The sequence below is a fragment of the Ceratosolen solmsi genome, unplaced genomic scaffold (genome assembly GCF_000503995.2).
Source record: "Ceratosolen solmsi marchali unplaced genomic scaffold, CerSol_1.0 scaffold90, whole genome shotgun sequence".
NCBI lineage: Eukaryota > Metazoa > Arthropoda > Insecta > Hymenoptera > Agaonidae > Ceratosolen > Ceratosolen solmsi.
In genome coordinates this window covers 271,589-298,325 of record NW_011948460.1, presented here as the reverse complement: position 1 = coordinate 298,325, position 26,737 = coordinate 271,589, and the positions used below count along the sequence as shown (strand labels likewise).

The following is a 26,737-nucleotide window of genomic DNA, read 5'->3' as shown; positions in this document are numbered from 1 at the left end:
TCTTGTTTTAATCTATCCTTATATTATTCCCTCAAAATGAAGAGATATTGGAGATATTGTACGTTGCTCTAAGTTTAATCATTTGCCCGATTTGGGTAGGTATCTCCAACTATCAATAGAATTATTTAAATCAGAATTTTTATAATAAGAGTTTGCTTGGTTACTATACTTGGTTGACAATAATCATGCCAAGACATATATCTCTACAAATATTACTCCATAATTCATAATTCTCGTTATTCCGTATAGTATGCTGACAATTAAGATTGGACAATAACCACTGGAAATTGATATTTTATCCTATTAGGGATTCCTAAATTGGAGGCTTTTATTTACGATTGATATCCATTAACTCTTGTATAAAAAATATTTTACAATTTTTAATCAATAAAATTTTCATTAATTTTTCTACACCTCGCTGGAAAACGTGTATATGGTTAAACTAGTAATAATAACATACAACAGTTTTTAACACTTTCTTGCATTCATTATATTAACAACGGTTAGCAACTGGATTTATAGTCAACGCAATACCAGCAGTGAATGTGAATATTGATGTCTCTATCAAAAACAGCATTATAAGTGTGGATAATTAGAGTCTAAGAAAATAATAAAATATCAGAAATTCCATCTAAAACAATAGTAACCATATTGATGACTCAGCCGTAAATATAAATAGAGGTGTGTTAAAAAGTATTTAAAAATATTGTGTGTCTGTGATCAGGCTAAAAACCTCCCTTTGATGGTGGGTGGAGGAGCTGCTGGCAAGTGGAAGGGGCAATGCAATTATTCAGTACTGCTTATAGTGTTTAAAGTCTTTCCCTTTATTAAATATAATAAATATAACAATTAGTTAATGGTCATAAGCATATGAATGGATAGCGTGAGTGAATTATGCGGTGAAGTTAATTTAATTGATTTACGTGATGGTGAGAGTATGTGTACTCTCGGTAGGGTGGGCCGCGATCCCTTCTCCTTACAAGACGAGTCACTGTAGTAGTAAACGCGCACTGGAAGGGAGAGTGAGACGATGTTGCCTTAGCCTCTTGTGTGAGCATGAGTGCCGCTGCCGTTCAAGTAGCGGTACAGAGCAGCTGTGTCGTATTGCTGCTTACATAGTCGTGAGAGCCTGTATTAGTGGGCATGAGAACCGGTATAGGTGTGGTTGTAAGGAACTGTCGTGAGCGTTGCTTACATGGGCATGAGAGCTTATTGGTTTCTTATTGGTTCCCACTATTGGTTCCCTGAATTGCTTGATGCTCTATGTGCGTGAACAGCTGCAGTAAATGATGCTTGTAGAGTTACCGCTTGTAGGTCGAATAGTGAGCCCGTCGTGGAGACTGTATGATTATTATTTTGCACTACGCCGATGCGTATTAAGCGCTACTCTTAAATATTCTCATACGAGCTTAAAGTGCCAACAGCGCACCGGTGTCTGTTACTATGCCGATCATTATGGTGACGTCACTAGGATATAGCGTTGCAGAGTTCATCGGCATTGCTATTCAATTGCTATTCAATTGCTGTTCAGCGGCAATTAGAATCTAATATTCGAGTATTCTACGTAGTGAAATTTCCCGAATTCGCTGAATTGTGTTTATAACGTAAATGTCCAGGTGTTTATATCTCTCCCACTTTTGTATTCCGCTTTTAACTGCTTCAATCCGTAACATTGTGGCTTACACTGGCTTAAGAATTATTAAATTTTTAGTACTCAAGAATGAATGTTTCTACAGAATTGATTTATTGTTGCACTTAATCATGTTAAATTCAAGTATTTACTACGACTTTTGACAGGAAGTATGGTAAATTTTTTAGATAATAATCAAATAATAAATCATAGACAAATGGACCTCAGATTCCTACATATAATTAAGATATTTCTTAATCATTTAGAAATATGATAAAATTAAGAATAAAAAGTCAATTAGAAGTAAAATAAATATGTATAAAAAGTACTGTGCTGAACTACTGGGCGGGGAAGTAAAATAGTCCATTAACGATAACTGAAAACTAATGACTGCTTCAATAGTAAGAAGTCCTTTTTAATTGATAATTAAATAACCTTAATATTATTATATATTTTTTACCTCACAATTTCGTATCTACCTTATTTTTTTCACCTTTCAAGTTACTATGCATTACATAAAAGAAAATAAACATGCATGATATTATCGTAGCTTACCTTTTTATTAACACTTTATTACTTATTTTTTATTTACAATCTTTCTCTAAAGAAAAACATATAAATTAATATTTATTTAAAGCTAGTCAATTTTTGTACTTATATATGATTATAAATTTCAGCTGATTATTTATATTTCAATATTTGCAGAACTACAAATTTTCAAATGTCGTTACCATGAAAATCTCCAATTCTTTCATATTTTTAACATGGTACTTTAATTGTCAATATATCAAACAATTACTATACCCTAGAGCTAAATTATTTTTAAAAAACGGTGTATTTTAAAAACATTACGATGAATATTGAACTCTCGTTGAATAGTGAAAACCAAAACCATACGACAAATTTCGAAGAACTTCCGGGAAATATAATAATCGATAAACGAATATTTGTTAATCGTGTGAATAATACTGTTTGTGTATATATGAGGAAACCATGTAGTACATATTAGATTAATAAAGTTTTATAAAACTGCATTTAAAAAATTCTATAAATGCTTCAGTGCTTATTTCGATAAAGTTATATGCGGAATTTGTAATCAAATATACCAATTATTGGCAATAAAATTTTATTTCATTTTTGTTATTTGAATATGCATTTTTTTATCGTTTTAAATGTTGCAGTTCGTTTATAATTATATATGTATTATTGGTGGTAATTTTATTTGAATAAAATTTGCTTCTTTTATAATAAAAAATTTTTTTTTAATGTCTTATATGTAAATAACGTTAAAAATTGTAAGAACAGTTATCTACGCCAATCCAAAATAAAAAATATTTGATTACATTTTTTTAATAAACTACCATGATTAATTATGATTGAAAAAAATTCTATTTAAATTTCTAGTTCTTACAATAATGACATCAAGTTAAACAGAAAATGATTGTATATATGTATAAATAATTATTTCAAAAAGTATAATAGTATATAATAATACATGTAAAAATAAAAAAAAATATAATACAATTCATTCAAAGTGTTCCTGCATCAATAGTTTTTTTGCATAATTATATCAACAACTTTGCTAATAATAATTTTATCTTATTAACTGTAGAACTATATCCGTTTTTTTAAAATAATAAATATTATATATGGATAAATGTCTGAAAAATAATCTTTAACAATATTTTTTTAATAACTCAAATTATAGTATATTTTGTAAACACGTACTTGTATATCAAAAATATTAATTCTTTCATATTATTAGGGAGTATGTAAAAACTAATATACAAGCTAAAAAAATTATTACATTTATTACAGTCAAAAACGTATAATGTATAATATAAAACTAATATAGTAATATATATATTTAATTTTCTTACTAATTGGAACAGAAGTCAATTACGCATGTGCACTGAATTTAAATAAAGATGTTGGTACTAGAATTTTTTTATCAAATGTTGGATCAATTAACGGAAAAATTAAATTAAGAAAATTATACCATTTAATAAATTATACATTGATTAACAATTACTTGTAATTTAATTTAAAAATAACTTGTAATGTAATTTATTTTCTAACGACATTTGTAATTTAGCTATAGAGAAGGCAGTTTTGTCAAGAATATTTCAGAATATTTTCACCATTCAATAGAAGCCAGCGGGGACGCTCATAAAAATAGATACAAAAACGCTACGTTTTAAAGTTAAATAAAAAGAATTTAATATTTAAAACAAAATTATTTGAATTATACATTAAACATATCACTTTTTTTATAGTACGTGGTGTTAAGCTTACTTATATTCTTTCGTAATAGAGTTGTTTCTATTATATTCCTAAGTTTAATGTTCAATGAGAAAGAAAGATTGTTAACAGATGAATTTGAAACAACCAATTAAAACTTCTGGTTCTATTCCGTTAAGACAAATAAGTATTATAACTTATATTCTTTCATAATAGAGTTGTTTCTATTATATTCATAAATTTAATGTCTCAATGAGAAAGAAAGACTATTAACAGATGAATTTGAAACAACCAATTAAAACTTCCGGTCCTGTTCCGTTAAGACAAATAAGTATTAAAAGATCAACTGTTACAAAAGTGTAATGGCTATGTATATTGTCTTTGTTTATACAATGCCCTTATGATAATATATAAAGAAAAAAGAGAAAAAAAGTGTAGTTTTTGATAAATCGGTAAATCTAAATAGAGACATACCATTTCTTTAGATAATATAAACAAGATTTTCAAAATGATTGCTTTTGTTAGTTTGTGCGAACATTCATTAACTATATTGTGTTACACAAATAAATAAGAAATATATATACTTAATTCGGTTGTTGGCTATTCAAATTTCAGGAAATGTACAAGTAACGAATAGTAATCATATAATAACATATTTGTGTGTCGAAAACGGAGCAATATTTTATTGTGCTCGCGCACGAGAGTCCGCTTTCTCATTCTTCCATAAGTTTGCTTGCATCAAGATCTGATTTTCCTTGTAATTCAGAACATAATTCCTATTTCTGTCTTACTGTTGGTATGAATATTAATTAAGTTATTTTTATCTAAAAACATTAAATATTATATAGTTTTTATTCAGTGTTTCATTAAAAGTTATTTTACTTCATTTTATAATAAAATTTTAGGTGCCAAATAAAGCATAATGGATGCTTTCGACTTTAATGGCGGGAATGGCCAAATAACGCGCGGAGATTCTAACCTCGAAAATGTTATAGTATCGGAAACGTCGGAGAAGCAATGTTTGGAACAAGAGAAACTCATTAACGAAGAAATAAATGGTGATTTTAAACTATTACAAATAAAGAAAAATATTTCTCCTTCAACAAAAAGGAAATTACGGAAATTCAAAACTAATCCTAGCAGTACAGAGGATTCTTACAAACCATTACTGGTATCACTATCTCCAAAATTAAATAAAAAAAAGACCTCTGATACTGATGATGTTAGTTCAGATGAAACTGAAGATTTCAATGGCTTTGATCTTAAAGATCCAGAAATTTTTGAATCTGGCAGCATTATTCTCAAGAAACTCATTGGTAAAAAATTATTTTGTTTTAATTATTTCAATATAATCTATTTTAAATATTACTTATAGCTTAAAGTAACAATTTGTTTACGAAAAGTCATTAGTACAAGAGTTGTTATTGATTAGTATAGTATATATATAAGTACAAGAATTAATATTAATATTTATAAGGTTGTTTAAAATAAATTCCTGTACTTTGTGATTTTTGTATATTAATTTATTTCAATATTTTTATGAATGACTAAACAAATTTGTTAGTTACATTTTGTATAATGTATATTTATAATCTTAAATGTAGTTATGTAGCCAAATTATAATTTATAATGTTTGTAAAATTCATTTTTTAATGAATATTTTAAAATGTAATGAACTGCAAATTCTTTTTTAATTACAGTATAACATAATTATATTTTAATTTCAGTAATTATGATTAACAGACAAAATTGTACAAAATGGGTTAAAAATATCAATATATCCGATCTTGTTTACATGAAATGAAATTTATTTAATTATTAATTATGCGAATGTTAGTCTATTATAATTAAAATTTATCTTATGTCTCATTGATATATAATTTTATAAATTTATTAAATATTTAAATATTTTAATATATATTATTTTAACTAATGTTATTATTTTATAAAACTTAATTAGAAGCTTATAAAATATTAGTTAATGAAATATAATTATTGGGAACTTAAACCAATAATATAAAAGGTCAATGATATTGATCAACTGTATCATACATATTCAAATATTTCAAAAATTAATATAAACAAGAATTGTTAGTGAAGCACAAAATAATTCTAAAGAAATTGATATTAACTGAAATCTTATTTTAAAAAACATAATTTAATTCATTGGAATATATAAAACAAAGTATTTTTTATCATAAGTTTTATTATACATTAATTAAAATTAATAAATAATTTAATAAACATTTATAAATAACATATAATGATAATAAATTGGATTTATTACAAATCATTATTACAAAAATTAAAATATTAATAGACTATTAATTTTTAATTATACTTAAAAACTTTTAATAATGTTTAAACTAATTATTTTTTAATTGTTTGTTTGAAATTAAATAGATATTACTTTATATAGGTTTTTACTTTTTTTTTTTAATTTTTTTTTTTTGGTATTTGGAATAAAGTTTAAGATTCAAATAATTAGAATTATTTTCAAAATAATATGGTGTAAAAATAAAGTTCATAATTATATAATTTATTTTCATTTTTGTTTAATTTGCAAGTATATAAATTAACATAGATAATTATTATAAATCTTAGTCATTTTTAAATGAAACTTTGAATTAATTGCCTGACCAGTATGTATAAATTCTGATTATTCAACTTGATACTTTTTTCAAACTAATCATTTCAAATCTAATACCTGATTTGTTTTTGTTTAATTATATACTAATTAAAATGTAGAAAACAAGAAAAAATATTTTTAAAACACAGTAATTCATTTCGAAATTGGGTTCAGTTTAAAAATATAGAATACATTTCCAAAAAATGAATATTTAATGGAAATTCAAATCTGAAAATAAATCTTAATTTCTATTTTATATTTATCATATGTAGTTTTTTCAAATAATGTGGGTGAGGTGAAGAGGGAAATCTCTTCTTTATGTTTTAAGAAATATTCAAAATATTTTGTTGCAACATTAAATGTAACATACTTATAAAAATATTAAAAAAGCATAAATATAAAATATATATATATATGTATTTTAAAGTGTTTATTTGAATATTATTAAAAAATGTATATTATTAGAAGGAACGAAATTTCCTATTTATAATTTATTTTAACTAAATCAACTATTTTTGCTATTTTATATTTACTTCAATGTTTATGTTTTTTTCAATTTAAATAATATATTATATGTAACAATATAAAATAGTACTTTTAATTATAAAATTCAAAAAGATCTTTAACAAAAAGAAAATTAATAAATAATTAAAAACTTAAAGAATTTAAATCTTATTTTGCAAAAAAATTAAACAAGTTTTAAAATTTAAGAACGTTTATGTAAAGATCCAATAGTTGTGATAAATTTTAAGTAATTGTAGTTTTAATTTGCAACTGTAATAAAATTTCATAATATATTTATTTTATTTTTTATGAATTTTTGAAGAAGTTATTTGAAGATTTTAAAAGAAATTTTATAGTTATAGCATAATCTTTTATTGCTTTAAAAATTATTTAAAATAGGCAATTTTATACAAATTACGTGATTTGACTCTAACCTAAATAAAGATTTATTATCAAAATTGTGTTCATCAATTGTATTATAACAAAACGTTTAAAAAAAGTTTTCTACTTTAATATTTATATATGATGTATAATAAAATAAAATATAAATTTAATACATTATTAAAAAGAAATTAAGTTTATAATTGAGAACCATTAAAATGTATTGTCACTTTGATCTTGATACAGATAATATATTGCTTATGAAATGTAGTGACATCCTTTTGTAGTAATTTCTAAATTATAAGTTGAGATCAAATAAAACAGTTTGAATATCATTATACAATATTAGATAATAGTGTTTTTATCCCTCATCTGCGAAAAATAAATATATTGACAGGCTTGTCAAATTAATTTTCAATTTAATTGAGCATTAAACGTCCGTTCTCTACGAATTTTCGATTCAGAATAGTACTTTCAGTCACGATTCTCTTTGTATTTTTCATAATTATATGTAAAAATTTATTCTTGTCTGGCATGCTCATACCAAGATCTACGAGATAATAACTTTTAAAGTAAGCAAGCATGAGTTAAGTCGTTTTGACACTTATTAGAATATTAAATATTTATTATGATTTATCAATAAAAAAAATGCAAATTCTGTTATTAGAAGATTAAAAATAATGTCAATACTACACTAGTATTCTTCAACTGGCGAAACATTATGTCTTGAGGGTCCTGGTAAATTTATAAAAATGAAATCGCTGATAAATTGGAATATTTCACACATCATCTACGTACTTTTTAATCCGATCAGAAATATATTCATATAAATAAATATTTAAATGAAATGTTTAAGTGAAAAACGTAAAATTCTGATAATAGTTTTGATTCAACTTTATGGCACATCACTCGAAACAGTTGTATTCTGGCATTAAAATAATTGAAATTATCACCTTTACGGCTGTAATGATTCGATGAAGTATATACATCAATTTTAATGCTGATATAAATCATAAACATAATAATACATTAATTTAAATATTAACCAACAGTGTAAGATGTTCGTCAATTAAGCATGGACCAAATTATGGGGGCTGATTCATGTCAAAAAAGTATCACTAAAGATGCTCAAATCCGCGTAGATTCTAGCGAATAAAGCATAATAAAATTTTTAACAACTTGAAGACAACTGTATGGACCAGCATAGCTGATTGTAATGAAATTGCTGTAAGTTGCCAATAGTTGATATTTTTCGATCGAAACGTGAAAGCACTTTCTTCCAAAATTTCATTACATTTATTCAAACTGGGAAACACATTAGTGAAAAAACTAATTGAATTATCACTTTATTATATTTAATTTACTACATTTGATATATCTTCAATAGTAAAATATACTTTAGGTAGAATCTGAACATAAAGAAATATCAATTTAAATGACTTATTCTTTTTTGTCCATAATATGTAATTATTGAATATATATTATTATACATGTCTAAATATTAGAAAGTTTTTCATGTAAAAAAAAGTTACCAAGAAACAGCTTTTAACGTTCTAAATCAAAAACTTTTTAAAACTATAGTATTAAATACCAATTGGTTTTATATCAAAATAAACGTGTCTATTTATTTTTGGTATAATAAAACTAACAAACAAATTAAAACATTAAATATTATTTAAAAAATACTTTTTTATTATCTTTATGAAAACTGCTTACAATTTTCAATCTATTTCGATTTAATATTAATATGATTTTGCCAACATTGTCTTTATATTTTTAAATAATATACATAAATAAAAATATAAATAAAATATTTCAGTATTTTCATGAATTATTTAAAGCATTAGCTATTTTTATAAGAAAATAATCTTTATTTAATGTCATAATACATACGAAATATCTAGAGTTATAAATAAAAAAAAGAACATTTTATTAAATTTCTATACGCTAATTTATTACCCATATAATTATGTTAATATTTTATTTGTTATAAAAAATCATAAAATCATCTGAATCGTAAAATATTACTAAGTTAATCTGTAAAAAAACTATATATATACATATAAAATATATCAAATCAATTTCAAAATTTATATATTTATTATCTATAATAATGAAATTGATGTATTTGATATTCGTGTTTTATACTCGGAAAAATACAAAGTAATTGAAAAAAATTTTAATCTTCATAATTAACAATAATAAACATAGATACAATTTATTATAAATAAATTTTTTATAAAATTTTATATATACAGTAAAAATTCTATTTTAAAACTGAGAAAAATCTTAATTTTAATAGATTTTTAATTTAGCATGTATGTATATAATTGTAATTATATTCGAAAAATTAATTTGATCTTATATTATTAAAAACAGTTGTTTTAAAAACAATTGTCATTTGTAATATTTAAAATTCGCTAATAAAAATTTTGAAGTTCATAACGAATAAAAAAAAAAATTAGATTAGTTTTAATCGGTAAATATTTAAAATAGAAATAAATATTTATTCCGTCATTGTATTTTCTGAATACGCTTGTACGTACGTTTAATAGTGTAGTAATAAGTTATATTACCTAAGATTATTTAAGATATATTTTCAGCTGTAGAAAAAATAGATATTAATATATTATTAAACGTTCGAAATCAGTATGTAAACAAATCAAAATATTTAGTTGATTATATGTAGTTTGTACTCTGATACTTAACAAGTGACGTTTAATGTAGTAGAAAAAATGGTACATATAGATATGATTATATTTAAATACCTCCTACAACTACTTATATTAAATGATATTAAATATTGTTTTTATTTTATTTGATATTTATTATTAAGTATAAAGTTATTTAATAAGTGTTTGAAAACCAATCATGATAAATGAATTAAAAACTGTTTAATCCATTAATAAACATAATTACGATCTTATTCATTAATTTTCATATGTATAATAATTCAAATTTAATCAAAGAAATAGTTCTTCTGGATGATCATCACTTAAAAATATACTATATAGTAACTCATTTAACTTAAATAAATGCATGGGTATAATAATTTTTGTAATCTAATGATTTTCAATGAGAAAGTGTTTAAAATATTTTTTTACTTCATATTCAAATCTAATATAATAAAAATTGATATTTTACAATATAGGAAACGTAAAAACAGATCATTTTCATTAATTAAAAAGTGGATCAATAGTTTAAGAAACAGAATAATTTTATGATTCTGCGTTAGCTAAAAACCTATATAGTGATAGATTACTTGGTATTAAATCATTTTTAGAAGAATTTTTTGTGTACATATATATTAACATTAATATTTTTTTCAAATTATTACATGAATAAAATTATTTCTGTCAAAATATTGTATCAGCAAATTCATATTTATAAATTACTAGCACTAAGTTTCATTAAAAAAATAATAAACTTGTATATTATATAATAAAATTATGCACAAATTTATTATGATAATCATAAATTATCTCCATTTGAATAAAAAAATTGTTTAAGTTAATAAATCTAAATAAAATTTTGCAAGATTATATATGCCGAGTTGAATATAAACGATATAATAGAAATTTTTGTATTAATATGAGAAAAAATATACATGTTTTTAAGATTTAAAAAATAAAATATAAAAATGTCAAATAAAAAAATTTTAAATTCAAATTTTTTGAATAACCAATGAAGATATAACTAATTTATTTACATGATTAAATTTAAACATTTGCACTAAATTATTAATTATATATTATTTTTAGCTGAAGAAGAACTAATAAATAATTCATCAAAACGTCGGAAAATTGCAATGCAGCCATGGAAAAATATAAAAAATTCTGATAGTTTGATTGAGGAAACTGATGAAAATACTACAGATTCTGAAGATCAGAAAAATATCGTTGAATCGGATATTTGTAGCATAACTGCGGATGAATCTTCATTAAAATCAGAAAAATCTGTAAATAGCAATGTCTCTATAAATTCCAATAAATCAAGAAAAAGTCGATCTTCTCGAGGAGTAAGTCCTGGAAATACCGCACGTCAAAAGGTTTCTGTAGATATAAAAAATCCTGTGTATAGAGAACCATTTAACTATGGATGGAAACGAGAATTAGTATACAGGGCTGGAACATCAGAAAATCAAACGAGACGAATGGCTGATATTTATTACTATACACCTGAGGGTAAAAAAGTTAGAAGTTATCGAGAAGTTATTGAATTTTGTAAGTGTATTATTTTATAATTAAATATTAATTTGAAATAGTTTATTTTTTAATAATTTTTTGTTTCAGTAACAACAAGTAAATTAACAATTGATAATTTTACCTTTTTCAAAGAACCTCTTGGTGTTAATGACCCTAATAAAGAAATTATTCGAGATGCTAAAAAATCAAGAGTCGGTGAATGTGTCATGAATATGTTAAATGAATAAAATAAAAAGAAATTCTCAAGATTAATGTATTTTTAATTTTTAGGATTCCTTTGGTAATAAATCCATGATAAAGCTCGGTAAAAAATCTGTGGAAACATTACCGATAAAAAGGATTTCACCAAAAAAAGTAGATAAATTATCATCGCCAGTATCAATTAAGACATCTCCAAAAGTTATAAAAACGTCTGCATCCTTTAAAGTAAAATTACCAACTAAGAAAAATTCATTTAAAAGTAAGGGTTGAAACATACATAAATGTTTATTATTATTTCTTTTATATTAATTTTCTCAAAATGTTTAATAGAAGATATAAAATCACCACCTACTACTATAGAACATGAGATTACTTCTCCGCTTAAATGGAGTCTACCAACTTCTAAAAGAAGTCAGCAGACATTGGAAAAGAGTCCTCCAATGAAAACTAAAAGACTAACCAAGTAAGTTATACTATAAAAATATTGCGATATATAATAATGCATTTATTTTATAAATACAAATTTATGTACAGATAATTGATTAAGACGTTGGTGCATATTTTTAAATTTATTTAAATTAATATTTTCAGTATTTATATTATATATATATATATATATACAAATTTTGTATTTTTAAAAACTAAATAGATTAAATCATATAGTTGAAATGGTTTACATATGATAAATATTCTAATAGCAAAACAATCATGATATTATACATAAATTATATAAAAAGATTATAATAAAATTACCAAATACAAATGACAAAATTAAAATCACTTGTTTCAAGGATCAAGAAAAAGTCAATTAAAAGTACTATCCTAAAAATATCCTATCCAGTTGGTTCTTTAATTTATTTAAAAACGAATTTATTATGACATATATCCATTTAATTCCTGTAAAGTCCTATTTTTCCTGTTAATGCACATCTTTCAGGACAAAAGTTCAAGAACCATGTAGTATTAGGTGCTCAACAAGTATGGGATTGATACCCAGTTTACAATGCAGTGTCTGTCTATGCTTATATCATCCTGAATGCACTGAGAATAATGAAGTAGTAAGGAATAACGAATTTATTTGCAAGGTATATATTGTAAAATTATTTATTTCAAAAATAAATATAAGGAGTTGAGTTTTAGACTTGAATAAATTGTGATATAAATTCGTAATCACTTAAATTTTCTTAGAATCATTTAGAAAGTTAAATCATTTAATGTAATAATTTTTCTATTCCGTTATTTTTACATTGAGAGTTATTACATTGGTATTATATTTGAAGAGCCTACTTTAAATAGATTCCATTTATTTACAAAAAATTGAATTTGTAAATTATAGTTTTCCCATTTTTCTGTATAATCCGCTTATAATGTTTATTATTACATTTAATTAAAATGTACTATTTTGACAGTTATATGTAAGTATAATTGTTATATTGTATGTAATATATGTGCATGTATTTTACAGATTAAACAAAATATTAACTTTTATTAATTTAAACATAAATATGATAATTAATTAAAAGTATTATTACTATTCGAAATTAATTATTATATGGTATTCAATGTTTTATCAATTTTGCTAGTACAAAACTTATATCTAAATATAATTATGTATTTTATAAATATTAAAAATTATTTTGCAAGATAAACTAAATAACGATACATTCGAAAAAATGTATATTTTAAAAATAAAACTTAAGAATGAAAAAAATTAAAAATAAGGTATATTTTAAAAACAAAACTTAAGAATGAACAAAATAAAAAATAATGTGATATATATACGTATAAAAGATAACTTATAAAGTTGCTTATGAGCTCTAGTGGTTACCTAATAAAATTTTTATTTTCTTTAATAATCAAATAATGTGTTTAATTAAATTATTTTAATATAAAGATTTTAATTTTCAAAGTTATATATTATGCTATTTAATCTTACTAAATACTCTAGAGTTTGTTCAGATAACATATTGAATAATATTTTATTAGATGTACAGAATATAAATAAATGGTAAAGTGAATTTGATTGAGGCTGTTTTCATTCTCATATTCTGCTACTGTATTCTAATTGTACATGCTTTGTGTATGATTATGATTTTCAACTATAAAAAAATTTTAGATAAATCATTTACCATAATTGTAAGGAATACAATTTTAGAATAGTTTCGTGTGCAATGTGTGGAGTAAGAGAAAATATTGGTAACTTTGTTAAAATTAACAAGGTTACAATTGAAACTCAACTCCTCTCATATATTCTATATAAATAATCTTTTTATACGCCCTTATAAATTTAATGATTGTATTACAGAATTGTCAATTAGAAACAAACGATTCTCTGAAAAATCAATCAAACTTAGTTCTCACTCCACCACCGCTGATACCCATCAGTGTATTAAGTACTCCAAATAGTAAATCAATACATCAAACAGGACTACTTCCAAAATTGCAACGTATTCCAAAATTAGATAGTTCATACCCATTACAGTCAGTTGTATCTAAAACTCCTAAATCTATGAAAACTCATATTTTGTCCAAAGTAAGCGAAAAAAAAGAAGGTTCTTGGTGTGTTCAAACTGAAAATGAATTTCTACATAAACGTGAAGTTACCCCTTTTAAACCAGCTCAAAATATTGCTTTAATGGGTGGGAAAAGATATATTGTAGTACCAAAAAATAATACAATGGCAGTTCAGCCGACAATAACTTTAAGGCAAGATAATAAAATTGGCGATAAGCCACCACTCATTCAAGATGGTTACGAGACATCTAGTATGTCTACAGCTATTGAAATGCTAAATCTTCCTTTAAATACTAAAATTGATATAGAAAATATGTATAGAAATAATACTAACGATATCAGTTATTTACAAGTAGCCACAAGAAAATCTGTAGAAATAGATCTGGAAAAATCTATTTGCCGAAATTCTATAACAAAATTGCATAAACTCTTTCCATCAACTAATAGTATATTGTCTATATCAAATACAAATATAAGTGAAACAAATACTGAGCTTTGTACACTATTAGAAAACAGTTTTGTAACTGTTTCACCGCCAGATAAAAAATGTACCTCTTCTCGACAGAACAATCCAATAAAATTACTTATACCTGCTGAAAATAAAAGGTAAATTTTCGTTTCTGTTTTTCATATTGTTGACAATTTATTATAATTTTATTTTAATTGGCTAATCTCTTTTATACGAAATTTAGATGATTAGCTGTACATATGATTTTAGAGGATAGATTAGAATATTAAAAAAAAATTTTAATTCATCTTCAATTATCATATGTATTTTATCACAAAAACTATCTTTTATAAAATTGAAAAAAAATATTTTATAGTAAAATAGTATTTTAAAGATTAATAATCTTATATTATTTTATGTAATTCCAATTATCTAATTTAATAAATCTGTTCAGTGATTTTATTTTGAACAATTTTATACTAAAATTAATAAAAAATGTATATGTATTTTTTAAAGTACATATTGTATATCGTTATAATTTTAATAAATAAATGAACTTTAAAAATAATTTGAATTTCGAGTTACAATAATTTTGGTATGATACAGATAAAAATTTATCAGTAATAATTAATATCCATTTGTTATCGATTAGAATTAAAGTTGGTCTCCTAAACTTCGATTAAAATGTTTCGAAACATTTTTGTAATTAAATGTTTTCCTGTACGAAAGTATTAAAGAAAATGATAGATTCGGATAGTTGAAATTGAATTATATAAAAAACATCTGCCTTTAATCCAACTGTAAATAAGGACGAGTTATTAATTGCGTATAATTTATTTGATATAAATAAAAATGAAATAAAATATTAAATAAATTTAGGTAATGCTATATTAACTGAAATAGTTCTAATAAATTCTTTCTTGGTATTTCTGTCAATAATTATTATCAACATTAACAAACATAAATCAATAATTATATTTTTTTATTAAAAATTGTTACATACTTAATAGTATATAAAATAATTTTGTATTTAAATAAGCCATATGTATAAAATTATTATTGGTGAAACTAAAATACTTATAAACATTCTAATCAGTTTTAAAACCTATTGCATGTAAATATTTGTGTGGATGTGTGTGTGTATTTACGACATTTAATATATTAGTGTTTAGTTTTGTCTTTAATTATTAAATATTATTGCTTATTATATTTATTACTATAAAAAATTTCAATTCAAAAAATGAATTTGCTTCATAGTTTTAAGCAAATCAAATTGACTCAGCTTTGAATCGTAGTTTAATTCTTTGAAATAAAAGATTAATATAATATTTTTTTTTGAATGCTATAATAACATGAAATTTTAGGTAAAATATATAATGTTGAGACATTATTAATCACCTCAATCTATAAGTATGGAATTCATCAACAGATAAGTGCTGTATTAAAAAATTTTAATTCGTTTTAACACATTATATTGCAGATATAAAATTATATGCAAGGTGAAAAGTATTGTGCATTCTCCTAATCTTCCTTAATTTTTTCCTACTCCAAGGTATCCAAACAATTAAAGTTTTCCTATAGATTAGAAAATTTTGTTTTTGAGTATTTGGATATTATAATTTAACTTTTATAAAAATATACAAGTTGCATCTTATTAATTTGTTATTAAACATTTTCTTGATCCAGAAAATTTAATTTTTAATTAGATAATTAATATTCACTGTATTCCTTTATTATTACTAATTTCAAGACAACTTTGATGGTGAATCATACTAAACTATATTATCTATATTACAGGAAAAAACAATTGCAACCAGAAACTGATCAACGCCAATATTTTATGGTGTCTGTTTGTGCTGGATATGATGCTCTTTCCCGTATTTTTCAATATCTTAAAGTTCAAGAGTTACTTCGTGCTGCTAGAGTTTGTCGTATGTGGAGAGATCTTGCTGCTCATCCATCATTATGGAAAACAGTACGTATGAAGAATAGCCAAGTTACAGATTGGACTGGATTAGCAGAAACTCTGAAAAATCGGGGTACTGAACACTTAGATTTAAGAAAAATGTTGATTGTTGGTGAAGCTGATATAATATGGAAACAATTTATTACTATAATACCAAGAGTTACAAGCCTTCTTAAACTGGAATTATGTAGATGTCCTGCAGTGGTTGTAGAAGAAGTTATGAGAAATTGTCCACAATTAGAAGTTTTGAGTGCTATGTCGATAAAATGTGATTCTCTTAATTTGGAAGCCATGAACAATTTAAGTCATTGTAGTGAATTAAGATTAAAAGCTATAAGTGGGATGGCATTACAAGGAGATTTGACACCTTTATTGAATCTGTCAAAAATAACTCATTTGGTAAGTTTCTATAAATTGAGTGGTTTTATATTAAATTATATATAATGAATAAAAAATTATTAGTAATTAAATATGTAAACTAAAACAACTTTATGTGTTTTGACTAAAATGGTACTTATATTGTAAATTGATATATATATATATATATATATATATATATACAGATGTGTAGGAAGAGACTTTTGTTATTAATTGAAAATCGGAAAATAAAAATTGATAATATTTGATATCTATAAATATATTTTTTCCATACATATTTAAACAGCCTAACACCACATTTTCTTGTGATATTCATAGAAGTTGTCATGAAAAGTTAATAATAAAAATTTATGGATTCATCTTTAGTCAATGTCAAATTTATAAACCCATGTAGAAATTGATAATTCTGATCAAATTATAGTATTCTGTGCATAAGTATAATCATATAAATTCCATACAGATTTTTGGCTTAATGATTATTCTAAATCTAATAGTCATTCCAAGTTAATTTAGAACAACCGATAAGATTAATGCAAACCAAAAAACAAGGAGAGTCGGATGCTTTATAGTCAATTTGTTTTAAAATATATTAGTAGTTATGTATACTAATCAAATTAATCAACGTGCATAAGTTCACATTATTGTATATCAATACAAGTGTAAAATAATACTTAGAGTAATCAAATTATAATTTATTTACACGCTAATATTTAGTCCAAATATATAAATAATAAACAAAATTATATTGACAATATGATCATTATGTTCTTTGAATACTATTTCTTTATATAGTGTTAGTTTATGTAAATCTAATAATTGCTGAATGAAATATTAAGGAATAATAAATTTTGCATATATTGATGTTTAATATTTCAAAGATTTTTACAGTATTAAAAATAATTTAAAAGGTTTCATATTTAAATTGCAACAACAATATTGTTAATAGTTTGCATTGAAAAATTGTTTAATACTAAAATTTACGTGTCTTATTTTTAAAAAGATTTGCAAAATGTAGTTATGTAAGACAAGATATACTTCCACGTCAATCTTGTATTAAGTAACTTCATTGTAATTACAATTTTCTCATAAATATAAAAACTACTGAGTAGTGTAAGTTAAAAATATTATTACAAGATTGAGTGATAAATAATTCGCATTTTTTTAAATAATGTCAACAGTAGCAAAAAAAAAAATGTATAAAGTTGTTTGATAAATTACTAGTTCATTATTATAAATTCATTTATACAACAGTTACATTCTCACTTAAATAATTAGGGCAATAGCACCAATATTTATGCTTAAATACTTTATAGAAAAGTAAAAGAAAAGAAAATGCCTTAACATATTTAAATACTATCAATTTATTTTAAGTGTACGATATTAGATATAAATAATCTTACAAAGATTAAATTATAATGAAATTCTTGAATATTGAACAGATAATCTTAATTTCAATGAATGCATAATAAAAAATACTTATGCTTATAAAGGAGTTATACAACTTTATGTCTTTTATATACTTGAGCCAAATACTTTTATGTAATTTATCAATTTTAATTTATGATAGTTTCATCGTCATTAAATAAAAAGTATTGCTTGTAGCAATTCTTTCTTAACAAATTAATTTTTTTCTTCTACATCAAAGGAATAGAAATAGTTTATTTTTTGGAAGAATAACAAACTAATAAAAGTTTGAAATAAATTTGTATGAAAGAATAAATAGAAATTAAGAATCAAATCATTTATTGATAGTGATATAGCATTTGTAGGAATTCAAACTAATATGATAGAATATCAAAAATTTTATTAGAATGAAATGGAATAAAATGTTGTCTTTTGTTTTAATAAAAACTGATGATTTATTTAGAAATATTAAATATTTGAGGTACGTTATAATTTAATATTTTAATTTAAACATTAATATTTTTATTCTTTTTAAAGAAGTATAATCTAACTGCCATTGAGAAAATAATGTTACATGTGTAAAATAATTGCTTATTTAACAGTTTAATTTTATATTTCATAAATACTTTTATTTATAATCGGTTTAAGTAAGACTTACTGACTTTTATGGTAATAAATATTTGATTAGAACAAAACAATTTAGATATGATTTTCTATACAATTTCAAATATTTTACTCAGTAAGTGTTAAAAAAATATAAAAAGGGACGGTAAGTATCTTAAAAATAAACTTATTTATACTAATACATTAACGGTAGAATTTTTCATGCGTTAAAACAGATTTTTATAATGAAAATTTTTTATTTTGAGCCTATTTAATTACTATTAAATACTAGTTATATGTAAGTTAATAATAACACTAAATTATTATTTAAATACTACATATTCATATACCCCTCATTGCAATTACAATGTTTTAATTAATTGAAATACCATTAAAGTATATAACTAAATTTGTAAAATATGCATAATACCGAAGTTCATATTAAATAATAATCATTGAGCAAATTTTATCATTTATAAGTTAGAATTAATTATCCTAAATTATTTTATAGATAGATCTATGATATAAATAATGTTTCTGTGTTAGTATATTATATTTTTTTAATAATATGTAAATGTTCACCATTCATATATTGAATATTTATTTCTATATTAGAATGTATCTTACCTCATTTCAAGTTGGTAGAATATAAATGAATAAAAAATTTTAAACTTGAAAGATATTACCACAATATTTAATACTAAAAAACTAAAATCACTATTCTCATTTATTATTATTTATTTTAAATTGTGTTAAGCGCGTAAGCAATGTATTAAAAGGCAAAAACAGTCAAAATTATTTATTTGTACTTTAAGCAGTTACTCTTTATTTCCATAATTTGCTGGTATTTACTACTAAAAATTTAGAAACCAAATTATTATACATTACTGTGCGTATAAAGAAGAGGCATAAAAATAAAAATTTATTGAATATTACATATACATATTTTCTTACAATTGTTTAACATGGTTTTTTGTTTTTCAGGAAAGTAATTTATTAAAATTATATTTGGAATTACAAAATTAAAAATGATTTATTGAAATATGTAAAATGTTCTTTTATGTACAAAATTTTATATTTGTATCTTTTTTTATTAATATACATTATCATATACAAAAAGTACGTACAGATTATAATTGTTTTACATTTATTGGTATTGAGATTCGTTAATGATATGGCATATTTGTAAAATTCTGTAGTAGATAATACTGTGGAAATATTCTAATTTTAATCAAAGCATATACATAATGTTACTTATTGAGATACTAATTATACTTGAATAATTGATTTAAGTGGCCAAAAAGATCGATAATTCCCGAATAAAGAAACAGGGATGCTAGGCATTTCATTATTTTTCATTTAAAATTTGTGAAAAATTATATTTTACAACTTACAATTTTTTAAAAATATTTATTGTTATCAAATTTATAATTAAAAAAATAATAAAAAAAAATTATATATTAATAATAAATAATATAAAAAAATAATTTAATGCTCAAAATTTACATTAATTAATTATTACATAAGGTCTTTTTGGAAATTCCTTTATGTTACTGTTAATTTATTTTTAACATTAAAACAGGTCTTATATCAAATCATGTTAGAAAATTTTTAAATAAAATTTTGTAATATACATAGTGAAGTTATTTAGGCCGAAATAAACAAAAGGAAAATTCAAGTTATACAGTGTTAATAAACTTTATATATAATTTAGATGAAGCATAAAATGCTACAAAGCGTAAAATATATATTTATCATATAATTTCATTTCAATATTTATGAAATATTTTTTAAATGTTAACTATTACAATTTATATCGAAATAGACGTGTTGTATAAATAATACAAAATATAATCTTTTCTTTTTTTCAGAGTTTAACATCGGTAAAAGATTTAGGTAAAAAAAAAATTGAAATTTTGCAATCCTTACGAGATCTAGAAACGTTGGAGCTGGGGGAGTGTTCGGATTTTCCCGATAAATTTGGTACTGGTGTATTAATTAAATTACAAAATTTAGAACGACTACGTCTAGAAAAAGGTCAAGGTTCTTGTTGCACTTTTGATATTCTTGAAGGAATTTCTAAATTAGAAAACTTGACTCAATTAGAATTAGTTAATTTTGACGTGAAAAATGGTTTTGACAAATGCTTGGCAAATTGCAAGAAAATAAAAAGATTATTAATTATTCCAACGTATGTATCTCAATCAGCAACATCTAACAATATGATCTTGGGCGGTGTAACAGAATTATCGAATAATTTGACACATTTTGTGTGGGGTGTTACACAAGAGTTATTACGAGTAACAGAATTATTCGTAGATCAATGTAATCAAATGAACAAGCAAATTACTGGAGATTCTATTCCAGTGTTAAAACCAGTTCCTTGTTTAAAATTGATAGAAGATATTGTGGGAGAAAAAGATAATCAAAAAGGTAAGCAATTTTTAATTAGTAAATTTACTGATTATTTATACTATAATTCTTTACAGATGATAAACAACAACCAAATATAAGTAATCCACAAGTCGAAATATTACCATTACCTCATCTACAAAAACTACTTTTAACTGCGTTACCAAAGACGCGTGTAAAGATTTTAAAAATTCCGTTTCATGCTACATGGAGACAAAGTATTTCCGATAGCACATCTCAATAATATTTATAAACATTATATAAGAATTTTTATACAACTACAAGATAATAAATTTGCATATTATTGTTCTTTAATGTAATTTCATACCAATATTTTACAGTTTTAATAAAACAAAATGAGAAAAATTGTAGCTATATAGGTTTCTCAACTCTAAATGTGTTTTGTTTGAATTTAAACTTCGTATATATAAGACAGCATTTTCATCAGTGCTTCATTGTAAGATAGTACTCAATGTAATAAATCATAATTAATATTCAGTTAGATAAAATAAATTGTAAAGTTTTGTTTATGTCCTTGTAAAGTAGAATTTAAAATATGTATGAATAATTAATTGAAAAGCCATTTTTTTATAGTTAAATATTATAATTATAAATTATAAAGATTTCGAGTTAAACTATTACTTATTTAAATTTGCATTTGCCGTCACTATTGCATTCGAAAATATTTAAAAGATTTCATGAATATTAATAAATAATATAGCGAGTTTGTAATGAAAAATTAATATTTTTGATTTTGGCGTTGTAGTAATAATCGTTCATTCAAATATATTTTATTAAATGTTATTTAAATAATCGTATTATATCACTTCAATGATTTAATGAATGTTTTTATCAATAAATATTTTATATTAAATAATATTTGAATTATTCACTATATAATTTTATAATATTAATAATAATTAATATTTTACTTTTTAAATATTAATAAAAATTTTGTTTAAAGTATTTTATTATATTATAAAGTAATAATAGTTTATTTGAATTTTCACATTTACTCAAGTGTAGTCACGGTTTTTTATTTATAATTAATCTAAACACTACGTGATTTGTTTAAATATATAAGAAAAATTAGTTTCATGAAAATCTAACTTTGTTTATCTTAATCTGAAATATAAATAAATAAACTTCAATTCACATCTTTGTTTTCTGACAAATTGTACAAATTGATGTTATAAATCTTTAGTTTTATATGTAGCATCTATTAAATTAAGAATAATTGTAATAGTTATATACATCTTTGATTTGGTTATTTTTAAATATATTTAACTGAAATTTTTCTATAACTGAGACAATGGAAATCATTCATCTATGGTTACCATTAAAATCTATAAAAAAAATTTTTAATTAGAATATATATATTTAGCACTACTTTCGAGATGTGTGAGTAATGACCTTTATTGAATTACCAAACCTGTTCTTTATTCTGTTTAATACGTTAAAATTGTCTAATTTTTTAGATTTTATATAACAATTTCTTTTCAAAATTATAATCTTATTTAATAATTAAAAAGAAAAAATTTTATCTTAAGATTTGAAAATAATATTTATACGTATTTTTAATAATGATGAATGCACATTAGTTTAAAAATAGTTTTGAATCGGTAGTTTTATTTAGTTAAAATATATAACGTAAGTTTCATTTACATTCGGCTAAGAACTAATTATATTAAAATTGCTAATGTTTTATATAACTGTCTCTTTAGTTCTTGTAATTATCGTTGATAAAATGTGCCATTAAATCTATTTTATATTTGGTATGTTACGTCATCAAATGAATATTTGTGGATATCTGGGTATGCCTATATTCTTTTATATTTAGATTTTTATTTAGAGCGATAATGTACATATTATTTCGACTTATAGATGCAAAAAGTTAATTTTTTCTTTAGTATATTTTGCCATCTCACTAATTGAAGTGTATTTTTTATTTACTTGAATTTTCTTATGACATTATGCAATCATTTTTATTTTCATATTTAATGACCCCTTTTTTTTGTTAAATCGTTTCTGATGGCTTTTAATTTTAGATAATAGATTCTACTGTTTCTTCACTCGTACGTATGTATTTATTTTATATATTTTTGTTTTTTATATTCTTTAAAAAAATGACCAATATATTTCATTTTAAATTAGAAAGAGGAACTTATCCACTCATAAAATGGCTTATTTAGTAGGAATACATTTTAGCAAAATATCTTTTATATATTATAGCAACTAAAGTTCTTTTATTCCATTAAATTGAATTTTAGAAAAAGCATAAACAAATGATTAAGAAATTGTTTAAAAAAGATATATTGTTCTGCTACAGTAAAAATATACATGTAGAATTATATAATAAATTCAGTCTCTATAATCAATGCGATCGTTAGATTTTTTTATTATAAAATATGAGTCTACTTTTTCAATTTTCAGATTCGTTAAAATTGCTATTTCATGTAAAATGATAATATAGTAGAAAAGTTTTGAAATTTAAAAATTCTAATTGTAAACTTTTCCAATATACTTAACGAGCTTTTTATAAGTAATTTAATGTTTTAAGTTAAACAAGAAATAGGTTTTTAGATTCTTGTCTAAAGTCCGTGGTGAAGTACATTAGTTACCTATAAATATTCTCGTATGCATTTAAAATCTATTTTATTTTTCCATACTACGTATTATAGTTTATTATAATCATTGAAGGATCATAATTGAAAGATATGTCAATTAAATTTTAAATCACTTTCCTCATACTCATACTACCATACTCACGTATGATAAAAGTTTATGGATCTGCAACAATATTTAGTTTATTATATTAGGTACAGACTAAATTGATTTTTGAAGTATATATAAAAATATATTTTTTGGATTTTTTAAATGAAAGCTATTGTGAAAATAACGTTATATATATTACTAATTTATTAAATAAACATATAAAAGAATAAATTTTAAATATACAAAATACAATAAAAAATATAATTAAGAATAATTTCGTTTTATTCAATTTTACATAATTTCAAAAAACAGAATTTTTAACTATTTAAAAAATTTTTTATTAATATATTAAATAAGAATACAAATTCACAAATTCATATACATTCAAATTTCTAGATTCGAATATTTGTTTGTGAATGGCAATGGACAATTTCATACTTCTTGATAAAGATGATTATATTTTGCATCAACTCATCTTCTATTATTTTTTTCAACTACATCATCTTATGACATACTGAAAAGATAATTATTGAAATTATAAAAAAATTATATGATATATAGAATAATACGAGTAGTTTTAATAATAATACTAGTTTTAATTCTTCAATTATTATATTAATATTTAAAACATAAATATTAAAATTTATAAGTATGTATGTACATTATATAATGCAACTTCTATTTTTGTAATTGTGGTAGCATTTGATTATTCCTTCAAATTTTTGCATAACGGTAAATTTAAGTTTATAAGGTTTTTTATTTTGATATATTTAATAAATTGTAATATAAATAGATCATACCATTTTAAGGATTCGTTTTTCGAAAATTATACGTGTATTTATTGACTTGAGCGTTTTTAAGACAGATTTCGAGATTGGGTTTTACCACATTTTCACTTCAATATTTAATATTGACTAATAAAACGTATATCATTATAATTTATTTAAATTTTTTTAGTTTTTAATAAATCATTTACAATCTTACCACTATATATTTCATTATTAATATATTTACAAATTATATTATCGTATTAACTTATATTCCAAAGTTTATATTTGAACATGTCCTATATTATCAATACATTACTACTTTTGAAGGTGTAAGAGCTGGGATTATTTATTATAATCACAATACTCATTTCATTTAATTTTAATTTGAAACATTTCTTTTACGTAGAATTACGTTGAATTGTTTTTTTTAATCTTTCTTTAATCTTATATGCATTTTTTATTTAAAGAGAAATTATTATTCTTTTGAACATATGTTTAAACAAATAGATGTAATTAATATTATATAATTTCATCTTCCTGACTTTAATCAATTTAATTACTCTCATAATGTATTCAAATCAATATTGTATTAATTAGCCATGCAGAATACTGTATATACTTTACTATACCCAGTTTTTAAGGATGAATGAAAATAAAATAACTGACAAAGTTAAGGTTATTTGAGGTGAAAGATCGATAAGTCTAACGATCAATAAGAGTTACGTGAAATATAACTTATATTTTTATGGATATGTACCCTAGCAAATTATTAAATTTGATTATTTCTGATTTTGTGAATCACTTATTCAGCCAATATGTGCAAAAAATAATAATTTCATCTAATATTTTGTCAATAATTGACTTCTTGTTGATAGTTTTATGATGAACTCAGAGTATTTAATATATTTTATTAAAATTATGTTGGCAATGATGAATACTAGTAATCATAGTCTATTGGAAATCATACAAAACGATTATGATTAATTGTTATATATTTAATTATTATAAATACAAAAATTATTGATATTAATAAATGTAGATTTGAATCTTTTACAAAATTGTCATTCTACTCCTTTTTTATAGTAACTTCAGTTACCAGAACAAAATTTTATTATTAAATTTCATCAAACTAAACACTTTATTATTTATTTCATTACCAGATATTAAATTTTTAATAATTTTTATTAATTTAATACCAAATTAATTTGGCAGAATATTGAACCTATTCATATAAATAGATTTATAAAATTACAAAGTATATAACTATTAGCTTGGTGAATCGTATCATTATATAATTCTGTATAATTAATTGTTGAATAACAATTTTGAAATATTTTATTATTTTATTATATTATATTTATTATATATTTTTTAGACGCTACTTTAATATAAATTTAATATACACAAATATAATTTTTTAATTTATAATTTTTTTAGATATTTTAAATTAATTTTTCCTTTTTCAAAAATAAAATAAATCTTTTTAACTATATAAATATGTAAGATATCTAAAAAATTCTTATCTAAATCTTTGAATCTGTTCGGAATTCCAGAATTTTCCAAACGGAAATTTATAAGCTTTACTTTCCGAGAATTATTCAACCTTCTAAAGGTTTGTTATTATCGAACGTTTTACAATGTTTATCTAGTTCGCATAGCATTACCTATCCATTGTTGGCAGCTAACTAAGCTGTTGCGTGGATATACTAAAGCAAGCACGCGTCGAGACACTCTTT

At 22.5% G+C, this 26,737-nt stretch overlaps 2 protein-coding genes across 5 annotated transcripts in view; one reads left to right on the top strand and one right to left on the bottom strand.

Annotated features, from left to right (window-relative positions):
• Positions 1–4,175: 4,175 nt before the first annotated feature.
• Positions 4,176–21,816, top strand: LOC105366895 (uncharacterized). Of its 4 annotated transcripts, none has more exons than XM_011505492.1 (11): positions 4,176–4,667; positions 4,777–5,187; positions 11,147–11,608; positions 11,678–11,781; positions 11,861–12,050; positions 12,122–12,254; positions 12,729–12,876; positions 14,097–14,911; positions 16,551–17,118; positions 20,976–21,537; positions 21,594–21,816. In XM_011505492.1, exons 2-11 carry the CDS (start codon positions 4,794–4,796, stop codon positions 21,758–21,760), a joined length of 3,543 nt encoding a protein of 1,180 aa, XP_011503794.1. In that variant the 5' UTR covers positions 4,176–4,667; positions 4,777–4,793; the 3' UTR covers positions 21,761–21,816. The 4 variants fall into 4 exon arrangements, with proteins under 4 accessions (XP_011503794.1, XP_011503798.1, XP_011503795.1 ...); XM_011505493.1 differs by lacking the exon at positions 4,176–4,667 and adding an exon at positions 8,438–8,612 and having other exon boundaries at positions 5,116–5,187; XM_011505495.1 differs by lacking the exons at positions 4,176–4,667; positions 4,777–5,187 and adding exons at positions 8,252–8,364; positions 8,438–8,612.
• Positions 21,817–24,614: 2,798 nt separating this feature from the next.
• Positions 24,615–26,737, bottom strand: part of eIF6 (eukaryotic translation initiation factor 6) — a 21,485-nt gene continuing 19,362 nt past the window's right edge. The window contains exon 6 of the mRNA XM_011505491.1: positions 24,615–24,745. Coding sequence (XP_011503793.1) covers positions 24,736–24,745 — 10 coding nt within the window. The 3' untranslated portion in view covers positions 24,615–24,735. The remainder of the gene's footprint in view (positions 24,746–26,737) is intronic.